Source organism: Lipotes vexillifer, unplaced genomic scaffold, assembly GCF_000442215.2.
Source record: "Lipotes vexillifer unplaced genomic scaffold, Lipotes_vexillifer_v1.1 scaffold331, whole genome shotgun sequence".
NCBI classification, from domain to species: domain Eukaryota; kingdom Metazoa; phylum Chordata; class Mammalia; order Artiodactyla; family Lipotidae; genus Lipotes; species Lipotes vexillifer.
In genome coordinates, this window is record NW_006774049.1 from 1,853,359 (window position 1) to 1,865,177 (window position 11,819).

Sequence of the window (11,819 nt, forward strand, 5' to 3'; positions counted from 1 at the left end):
TTTGCAGAGCACAGGCTCCGGACGCGCAGGCTCAGCGGCCATCGCTCACGGGCCCAGCCGCTCCGCGGCATGTGGGATCTGCCCGAAACGGGGCACGAACCCGCGTCTCCTGCATCGGCAGGCGGACTCTCAAGAACTGTGCCACCAGGGAAGCCCTGGGGGCTGTTTTAATTGGGCTTCGGGCCTCCATCTTGTTTGAAGCAGGACAGCAATATTTAAAAAAAAAATCTGTTACAAATATTGAGATTCTGTTTAAGAATTCATTTGAAAAATGAGTCTTTTTCACCAAAAGATGTTTGAAAATCACTGAGTCAAGTGATCCTCAAGGCTCCGAGTTCCTTTTTCTTACTTGTATTTCAGAGGTGGGGAGGGCGGGAGAGAGAGAGAGAAGGGAGTGAGGAGAGGAAGAGGGGAAGGAAGAAGAAGGGCAGTGGTGGTGGGGAGAAGAGGAGGCCAGACAGACACGATAACGTCTCTGTGTTATCACGGGTGGTTTGGGAACAGTATTCTGATTAATGAATGATTCTTGCTCACTTGCTTCTTCAGTACAGTACATCACCTAACTATATAATAACACTGCATAAGGATAAGTCCCTTTTTATTATTCAGTTGGTACTTAATGCCCAGAGCATTTAAAATGACTTCCTCCTCCCTGCCCACCCCCCACCCCAACTTCCCAGCCCCAGGTTTAAATCATTAAATGGAGAGAAAATCTTTAGCACTCCAAGTCAATGGCTCATTCCTTCCAAAAACTGTCTAGTAGCATCCTTACAACAAGATGAAATAAGATCGGAAGCATAATCGGTCTGGAGGCTGATATCAGCAATAATGAGGTCAGTCTGGAATGCACAGCAGAGGAGTTCAAGGATGTCTCTTTTGATACATAGATTCCAGATGCCCCTCTATTCATCAGCTCCCCTCAACACTCCCTCTAGCAAGGACAACCCAGCAGGGCAAATCCCACAAGGGAGTCAGTCCCTTTACTTTAGAAAAATGTGAGCTGCTGAAAGAAGCCCATTGAATCAACATCACAAAGCCATGCCCCTGCTTGGTGAGTGTTTGGGGGAAGAGTTTATAGGAGAACCATGAGGTTGGGTGGGGGCCATGTTGGAATGAACAAGTGCCCCCTGAGTCTCTGTGGCCCCAGGGCTACACAGCTGTGGAGCTCAGCTGCATCAACAGAGACATGCAACCCTGTGTGTCGGGCTGCGACCTGCCTCTGCAGGGACAGCAGGGTGTGGGGCAAAGGGGCCTGGACATGGAATCGGAAGGTGAGGGTGTGAGCCTCAGCTCCAGGACAAGGTGCTTCATTTCTCTGAACTGCTCTTTTCCTAACTGAAAAATACCCAGTGAAGTTGCCTCACAGGCGTGTTGTATGGTTTACATAAAACAGGGTCTGAAAAGCATTTTGTAAATTAGAAAGCATCATAAAGATGTAAGCTATATATCCAGTGGCCTGTGGAAAAGCTTGCTTAAATCACTTTCCTAAGGTATGCATATAAAATGTTAGTGAATTACCAAATAAATGAAGTGTTTCACTATGTTCATGTAATTTTTCAATGTCTTAATTATAAAAACCACTGTGTCTGATATTCTATAATGAACTAAATATAAAATTACATAATTACATATGAAAATTATATATATTATAAAATCTAATTACATATGATTTCAAAAACAGGACTAGATTATTCCCAAAGAACTACTGTAGTGGCAATTAATTTTGTAAATGTATACAGTTATATCAAAAAGTTTTACAAAAATAGCTTAAATCCAATCTCCATTTCACTTCACTAAATAGTGTGTGTTTTACTCCTATATTAGATGTCGCGTGTCAGAGTCCTCCACGTCGACAGAGATTCCAGAAGACCATGGACCGCAGCGTCCCACACAAAACCATCAATTCTTCTGGTCAGGAAGTTCTCTGGAGCAATCCTCTTCGTTCTCCTCTGAGCAGGACAGGGTCAGTGCGCTCATCACGGGGTGCATCCAGGATGTAGTCTGTGTTACGTGACTTGGGAAGAAAAAGCGATACAATTACAATCTGAAAGACTGCTTCTACCCACCGTGCAAGCGGCGATCCCAGCGACACTGCTTCCACCCTACTGCAGTCTCCTGAATTAGGGAGCAGTTGGGACTGGATCCAATAGTTTTTAAAAGTCTTAGGTACGTTTTTAGGTTCAACAAAACCCATTTTTTTCTTTATTCTTTGGTAAAAAACAAAACCAAAAACAAAAGAATGCAGGAGAATGTGTCATCTTTGACTCCTCACTCTTCTTTATCCATCAGCAAGTCCTGTGGTTGTCTTTCTGTGACATCTCTGGAATCTTTTCCTTTCTCCTTTTCCAATGCTATGGCCTGGGTCACTGAAACAGCTTGTCTCTTTGCCTCTGTTCTAGTTTTTTAATTCATCCTCCACTCCAGCCAAGAGATCTTCCTAAATGACAGATCATACACTGCTGCTCACCTGCTAAAAATTCAGTGCCAACTAATGCCTTCTGGATCAAATACATATTCCATAGTACGAAATACCTTGTTTCTTACCTGCCTCAACAATACTTTCTTCTCTGCTACAATCTTCCCCCTTCCCATCTTGTTTATTCAGCTAACTCAAACTAATTCTAAAGAACCAAATCTCCCTCTAGATTCCTCCAATCTGTTCCCATGGCCTTATCTCTTATACCATATTACAAATGCCTGTTTATTTTTAGGGCTTTGTACTGCATACAAAGCTCCTTTAGGGCAGGAGCTATGTTTCTTATCTCTGAGTCTATGGTACCTAACATATTCTCAGAACAAGTAACTAGGCGTTTCGGGGAAGAACACAAGCAGAGGTAAGCAAGGATGTGCAAACATATGGGGCATGTTCAGGAAGTGGTGAAACATCACTACTTATGCCCCTACCTGATGCATGGTGTTTTTTAGACCTAGTATCCAACTCCCAGTCTTCAGCTGGATGACTCGCCTAAATCCACCACTATCTGCCCAGCTCCTGAGTCCTGGACAGACAGCTTCTGGAATAGGATGACTTATTCCTTCTCCTTGGATCCTTGTTCTAGCCCTGGCTTACCTCGCTGCCCTATCCATCCTAGATCAGTTTCCCCTGCCCCCATCCTACCCAAACTCAACCTCAGAGAAGCATCATGTCTTAGATCAAGTCCATCTGAGGGCTGGCACGTATGAGGATCAAATAAGATTGTGAATCTCAAAGTATCTCCTACTTCCTAAAATATTACAGAATAACATTTCCGAAGTGTGTTATAAGGGTTTTTAAAACATATTATGTGAAGAAGAGAATTCTATGGTCAAATAACTTTGAGATACACTAGTTTAAACATAGTTAAATAGGTTTTTTTTACTGTAGGATTTCCCAGAGCCCTAAATATACTAATGTGTTTTACGACTCTCTGAGAGTTTATAATATTAAACTAACATGCCCTATTAGCACGCATGGGACAAGTGTGCCTTTGAGCACAATTTGGGATCTGTCACAAAGAGGCACTTACTTTAGTGCCTGTTGATGACAATAACTGAAATGTTGCACTTAGTACCAATGGTCAGTTTCACTGTTATTACTGGATTTGGTTTGTTTTCAGTCCTATATTCTAAATTCTATCCATATCCCCCAAAACAAATTGTTCAACTCTTCTGTTTAAATATTGAAAATGCAGCTTTCCATGGAAGAAGATCACTTATAGTTTCACGATAGAGTAAATGCACTTAAGTTGTTTAAGATCGAGGTAGAGGTGGCAAGGCCCAGATATCTTCATAGTTTCAAAACCTCAGAGTGTGGTTAAGTGATACAAAGAATAGTTATTCTCTTGACAGTAATCCCTGTTACTATTACCTCTTTAAAATGGTTTAGTGCGATTTCTTATTATGGAGGCTAAACTTACAAAGCATTTGATTCTGCACAGGTTAACTTCATTTCAAGGCTTTTGTAAAGCTGGAAACCTGCCTAATTTGAAAGTGGTTTTAAAGAATTACCAGTGAGTGTAACACAGAGGGCTAGAATACCACTGCAAGGGGAAATGAGGACACATTGTCCCGTACAACGTACCTGTTTAAAACTGAAAGGAAAAAGCTTGATGGGATATCTTAGTATATTTACTTTGCACATTTATAATATGTTAGTCCAGAGAAGAGACTTTAATTTAGATTATTATAAATCCTTCCTCCCCTACAATGCTCCTTAACTGGGGAGGCTGGAAAGGAAGAAAAACAGGCATAATTAATTACCTGAGGGGTAAGGTCGGGTACACACTTTCTTATGTGACTTAAAAAAAAATTCTCATGTTTGAAATATTATAACTGCCCATATATGGACATTCCACTGAATTGATAATATAAAATAAGCAAAAGTAAAACGTTTAAGAAGAAAATGTAGTTATAGACTCTGAACAATGAATATTAGAAAGTTCTGCCAGAAAGTCATCCTTGACAGTAAACTTCATTTGGCACTTTTTTTTTTTTTTTTTTTTGGTACGCGGGCCTCTCACTGTTGTGGCCTCTCCCGTTGCGGAGCACAGGCTCTGGACGCGCAGGCTCAGCGGCCATGGCTCACGGGCCTAGCCGTTCCACGGCATGTGGGATCTTCCCGGACCGGGGCACGAGCCCGTGTCCCCTGCATTGGCAGGAGGACTCGCAACCGCTGTGCCACCAGGGAAACCCTGGCACTTTTTAATCAACAAATCAACATCTGATCTTTCTCCAAATACAAAATAATACCATAAAATATTAATTGATTAATCTTACGTTCATAACACACTTCTCTGTACACAATTGAAAAACATACACCTTAGCACCAAACATGCAAATACAATAGCCAATCACTAGAAAAAATAAAACTGAAGCAACAGAGGGTTAGCTTCTATGCTTCAAGTACACATTTCACACCTGGCTTTTTTGTAAAAACATCCAGAACCAATGCTTCTGAAACACAGGTTATGCATGTAAAGTGCCTGGTGAAGAGTAGATATTCAATAAAGATCATGGCTGTTTTTCTGTTTTTTGTTAATAATTAGGGCTTTCTGAATATTGTAAGAAAAACTTGGAATTCTTCCTGTGATGCTGCAACGGGGCCATTTGTGTGTATACGATTCAATTTTATGTCCTGGTGAGCATGGTGACTAAAGAGCTTTGACATAATCAGTATGATGAGATAATCCCAGATTTACTGGCTTGGAGAACATTCTACTATTAGAAATATTTCCTCTCTGATTTGTGTGCTTGGTAATTCAACTGAGAAGAGAGAGAATAAATCAACCCTGTTGACTCTGTTTAATTAATAAAGACCCCATTGTTCACAAAGTGAGATGCTGCTACTTAGCATGAAAAATTTAGAGGTCTGGAAAATAAATGAGGCTGACTGTGAAACATGAAAATCTTCCATTTGAACATACAGTACCTCTGGGAAATGTTCCTGCAGAGTGTATCTGACCTGATTTGGGGAGCAATCAACAGCAGTTCAGATATATTTGAAAATCTAAAAAGCCTAATACTACTTGCCTCTGAACGACTGCCAAATCTGTTGTTGGAAAACAGTAATATTTGAGCTGGGAAGATGACAGTGTTGTGTGGTTTCTTTTATAATATTAGTAATTTGAAAGACATATTTTAGCGCTTATAAAAAAATAAACCCTAAGAGAACATGCTTTATTTTGTTGCTAAAGAAATGTAAGTGAATTATTTAAATTCCATTATAATTACCTTCCTTATGTTTCTTACCTCCTAGCATGCAAAATGCTTTCTTTCTAAATAAAAATTTAGGACAGCCAGTTAAGAGAAAAGTGGTTTAAAGACAAAAAGAACACTAGTTTTGTAGAAATTCATTCTTAGTCTGTGATGAAGAAAGAGGTTCTTTTGTTAATCTTCCATTGTAAATGATACTATTTATATGCTATTGTGAATTTAGCAAGATTGCATATATTATCTATTTAAGATAAAGCTGCAGAATAATAAGCCAAAGTAATTAACTTACAATGTCCTTTTTTAACAGAGAGCGGGGTAATCTTATGTATATAATATTCATATGAACCAGAAAATAAAGACAAATAAATATGTTAATCCAAAATATTTCTGGTATCAGTACTTGGAATCACTGAAAAATTTTACAACTGGCCATAAACTTCAAGTAGTAATGAAAATAAAAGATTTAATAAAAAATATTCCCAATTGAAAACAAATCAGAAGGGAAGAACAGAAAGTGAACCATGTGAATAAAATTATAAAAAAGTCACCAAACCTTGGTGAGGCAGCATGTAATCTTGTCAGACACTGGTTATGAGAATGACTACAGATTAGTAATAGAAAGTATCCATTCCAAAACATGTTTAAGAGAAAATTGCAAGCAGTTTATTTCCACTGATATATAAAGAGTTCCCTCTTACATAACTTTGGAAATATACTCCTAAAATCAAAATGAGTATTTCTCATTAATGAACTCTGTAGATATCACAGAATACTTTGAGAATTTTGTAATTAGGCATTTGGAAATCCAGTGAGGCTCTGATCAAACATTAGCAGGATCCCATTCAAATCTTTATATTCTTGAAGACAAATTTTATTTCTATTCTCTATTTATGGCATTCTCTATAAAATATATATTAGATATATTTTGCAATTAAATAATCCAATTAATTAAAAAATCTTTAGGCCTAGATATTACATTATGTTACAAGAATCTAAAGCTACAGTAATAGATTACTTATGCATAATATTGGAAAAAAATTACATCACTAGACTTGTAAAAAATGAACACTGAAAAGTCCTGAAAAAATATGAATTATATTTTTTGAAGTAATATACACAGGCTTAGATTGCTGTCAATTATTGTACAGAGGCAAAAACACACCAAGTCCAAAGGTGATACATTTTTCAAAAAAAGAAAATGTTTCTATGGTCTCAGACTATAGCTTTGGGTAACTTTTAAAAATGGATGCTGTTTTGGATTGTGATAGAATAAAAAATTTCAGAAGACCTCTAAGAACATGTCCTACTGACACTGGTACCTAGACACTGGACTATTAGATAATAATAAACAGTTTTATAAAATTCTGTAGTTGGTGTATTTGTACATTCTCATATACCCCCTTTGGCAGTGTCTACCAAAATTTATGTTCTCCATTCTACACTGTAGAGTTGTTATCAGGAGGCTGCTCCCAGGCAGAGACTACATTTCTCGGCTCCCCCTACATCCTTATGTGAGCATGTAACTAATTCCCACCAGTGGAAGGGGAGAGAGTTGATGTTTACGTCTTGTAGACCAGGGGTTTTCAAGAACAGTGCTGGAATGCCTTCTCTGTTCTCACGCCTCATCCATAACTGAATGCAGAGAACTCAGAGGCCCTAGGGGATGGCATAGCCATGAACTGGAAGGAGCTGGGGTCTCAAAATCACTACCCAAGGAAAAGAAAAGCCACCCATCGACCAGGGATTCCCGCACTGACTGGTGTGTGAGTGTTAAGCCACTGAAAAGCAGGGTTTGTAACAGCAGCTAGTGTTACTCTAAATGACTTCAAGAGAGTATTTCAAGATGAAGCCATGACTATTACTTTCCCATTAAATATATGTACAACTTTTTACAAACCAAAGAGCTTGTCTTTCTAAAATACAAAAAGCAGGCAATAAATACATATTTTCAGGCTACCTGAAATATGTTAGTAATCAAAAGACTGTCAGAATATAGATTAATGGAAACTAAATTTAATTAGAAGCAAGTTTGTAAGACCATTGCCAAAGTTTCCATATTAAATTCCCACTTATGAGTAGAAGTGCATGAAATGTAGAAGATATTTAACATTTTAATGTTCTTATTAAAATGGTAAGAATTGTAATACAAGTTATAAGGCTTTCATTTAATTTATCCAATAAAATAAGTTTAATAAACATCTAACTAAATCTATTTTTTTAATTGCCAAATTTGAAACCTTAAAAAAACCCCTAAAATTATTTGAAACATACAACTTCAACTTATTTTATACTTATCTTAATATTATTTTTCTATCAAAGTTAAGCTGGTTACACTAAAAATATAAAGCTATAAATATACATATGATATTAGAAAACTGAGCATCACAAAACTGGGGACTTGGAGGGGTTCCACATGAGACCATCTTTAAACTCTTGAGGTGTTTTGTCAGTATTATTGACTCCATAATGCTAAGTGCAAAAGCCACTTGAGAGTGAGTGCTATAACACAGAAACCTTCAATTACAGTAAAAAATTATGGGATAAAAACCATATATGCCATCAACCTTTACAGTTCTCTCATGAACTTTACATACTGATTGCTTCTAATGGTGCCACCTTGGACTTGTGAATAAATGGGCTTAACTGTTTTTTAGAACCTTATTTTATACTTATATTTTGTAAATATTATATATCCTAATTTACATATTTATATTATGTTTATATTTTATATATTTATATTATATATATTTATATTTTAAAGGAGAGACAGTTATATTTATTATCCTCATTTTATACATGAGGAAGCTAACAATGAGAGAGGTGAAATAACTTACTCCAGGTCATAAAACTGGTAAATGTTAGAGCCAGCATCTGGATCCAAATCTGACTTCTGAGAATTTTACCATTATGTTATATTCCTCTCTGAGGCTCTATTATATGGTTTGGTTTCAACAACAATATATATGGAGACTTTGGGATAGATTAAATGAGACCACCTGAAAAGAGGTCTTTAGCTTTACAAGATGAAGTAATTAAAGATGTATTGACTGATTAATTCAATGATCATAGATTCTATCTCTAAAGCATTTTTAAATAATTTATCATAAAATTCATAAAAACTTTATTCAGTATGAATAAAAATTATTTGTGTGACACCTGCTTCTCCAGCAGTCTTAAACTTTTCACATCATGTGGCAATTGAAGAAACTGAGGCTAAGAGAGTCCCAGTGCCCTGTCCAAGGTCACACAATAGTAGATCTCAGGCTTAGATGCAGACCATGGTCACTATCTTTTTGTATCAGCTTCACGGACCTGGTCTGAAATTCCATATTGCCCAGGCACTAACTGGGTTACTTGTATGTCTCTGGGAAAGTTACTTAAACTCTGAGTCTGTTTCCCAATCTAGAAAACATGTAAGACCTTCCTCGATAGTGTTAAGAGAGAAAACATATAAATCCCCTAGTTTTATGCCTGACACATTCTAGGTCCATCATAAGCATCACCCTCTCTCCTCCACTTCTAACTTCCTGTATTAGTTTTCTCTTGGTGCAGTAACAAATGACCACGAATGTAGTGGCTTAAAACAATGCTAATTTACTGGCTAACTGTTCTGTAGCTCAGAAGTCCGACACGGTTCTCACTGGGCTCAAATCAAGATGTTGGCAAGGCAAAATTTCATTCTGGAGGCTCTAGGGGAGAATCCGTTTCCTTGCTTTTCCAGCTTTTAAAGGCCACCCACATTCCATGGCTTGTGGCCTCCATCTTCCAAGTCAGCAACACAACATATCTCTGACCCTGCTTCCATTGTCATATTTCTTTCTGACTCTCTCCTTCTGGCTCCCTCTTCTACTGCTGAGGACTCATGTGATTAGACTGGACTCACATGGATAATCCAGGATAATCTCCCTATTTTAAGGTCAGCTGATTAGTAACCTTAATTCCACCTGCAAACTTAATGCCCCTTTACCATGGAAGCTAACATATTCAGATTTTGGGGATTAGTTCATAGATATTATCAGGGAGCCATTATTCTACTTACCACACTCCCCTGCCCCTCAGCTACTTCTCACACTAAAGCCTAGAGCTTGAGGGAAGGGGCACTGGTTTGTATCAATTCTTGCAATTTGCCTGAAACTTGGCAAATGTACAGGAAGAAAGATTATATGCTATAATACATTGTACTGGAGATAACTGACTGAAGAAAAAGGTGCTCGAGATCTATGGAAAGTAATTTAAGGAAGAAGCAACTGTTACAGAATGAATTGTGTCCCCACCCCCCAATTCTATGTTGCAGTCCTAAGCCCTAATGTGGCTGTGTTTGGAGGATGGGGCCTTTGTGGAGGTAATTAGGGTTAGATGAGATCATGAGGGTGAGGCCCTGGTCCAATGGGACTGGTGTCCTTGTAAGAAGAGGAAGACACATCAGACCTTTCTCTCCATTCACACAGAGAAGAGGCCATGTGAGGAGGTAGTTGTCTACATCCCAGGAAGAGGGGCCTCACAAGAAACCAATCCTGATGTCATCTTGATCTTGGCCTTCTGTCCTCCAGAACTGTGAGAAAAATAAATTTCTCACCCAGTTTAAGCCACCCAGTCTGTGGTATTTTGTCATGGAAGCCCTAGCAGACTAATCCAGCAACCAAATTTGGAAGGGAAAGTGACAAAAAAGTTAGTAGTTTTTGAGAAATTTAAATAAAGGGTCTTGGAGGCAGAGAAGATCCCATATCTGGCTAAATAAAAGTATAACCCTAGAAAGGTGATGAATTTCCAAAGTACTTTACACAATCCCAAAGGATTTTCTTATATTATCCCCCCAAAATGCTAAAAAACATGCTTCCTGCCTCAGTTATACTTGTTATTGGTTAAATAGGGGAAAAAATAGTTTGATGTTGGCTGTCTAGATCTGGATATTATATTCATTTCAGTGGGCTTTGCCATTCTGAGTAACCTCGGTCAGCTGGCTGGCCTTCTGTTTAGATGACAGTTGCTCATAGAATTTCATATGGCTACACCTCTTTGTAGATATTTATAGAAAATCCAGAGCAGGCTGTCTCAGGCTCCTGAGCACTGCAGCCTCTTTGCTCCTGTCACAGGGCTGCTGACTGGCTGGGGAGAGGTATAAGTGTAGGTTTTGGTTGCTGGTTTCTATTTGCAGCTGTGCAAATGCTGTCATATAAAGCTCCTCCACTGGCAAATAGCAGTAGAATAATATAAGGGAAGGGAAGGGGAATGAACATCTATTAGGCACTCACCTTGTGCCAGGTGAGTTATTTTATTCAATTCTCAAAACAAGCCTGGGAGATATAAACTACTATCCTTGTTTTTTGATGAGAAAAGGGGTTACAGACAATAGAAATACTACTAATTATACCAAGGTCACACTCAAAAGTGGTGGTGTAAACATTAGAAACCAGGTCTGTCTGATACTAAAGCCCATATTTTTTCCCTACCAACTGCTTCCTCAATGACCGTATTCACTCATTTGATAAATATTTATTCAGTCCCTACACATACCAGGCACTGTACTAGTTACTGGATATTCTAAACCAGTTATCACATAGATGGGTACATCCAAACTAGTGGTTTTAATACCTTACAATTTAATCATAGGTAGAAGTGTTTGGGAACAAAATATTTTAATAAGCTCCATACTTCTTCCTTCAAGTCCTCTGTTGATTTCTTCATTATTGTCTCATTAAGAATGAAATGCTCAGGATTGCCATACATGCAAAGGCAGTGAGGAGCTTACCCCCATTTCCCTTATCTACGCTGAAGTTAGGTACATAGAAATTGCCCTGACATCTCATCAAGTGAGTCTTAGACTTCAGTAGTCTGTCCATGGCTATTTCTTAACTCATCCAAAATTAATCAAAGCAGCCAAATTAACGAGGTCTTAAGAGGGAGGGCTCCTGACAGTACGTACTAAAGTGGAGCTAAAATCATCTGCTAAGGATTTAGGAAAAGTTAAAAGTAGTAGCTTTTTATTTCCCATCCAGAAACCATCCCTCCCTCTCCACCCTCCCTTCCCCAGTCTCCTTAATTTCTAATCACATTAGAATTAACTAACATGGGGCTTCCCTGGTGGCGCAGTGCTTGAGAGTCCGCCTGCCGATGCAGGAGACGCGGGG

The 11,819-nt window shown here is 38.4% G+C and overlaps 1 protein-coding gene across 1 annotated transcript in view; it reads right to left on the reverse strand.

Moving 5' to 3' along the window:
- Positions 1–1,899: 1,899 nt before the first annotated feature.
- Positions 1,900–11,819, reverse strand: part of STXBP4 (syntaxin binding protein 4) — a 171,887-nt gene continuing 161,967 nt past the window's right edge. Inside the window, exon 16 of the mRNA XM_007448640.1 lies at positions 1,900–2,014. Within this exon, the coding sequence (XP_007448702.1) occupies positions 1,900–2,014 (115 nt within the window). The remainder of the gene's footprint in view (positions 2,015–11,819) is intronic.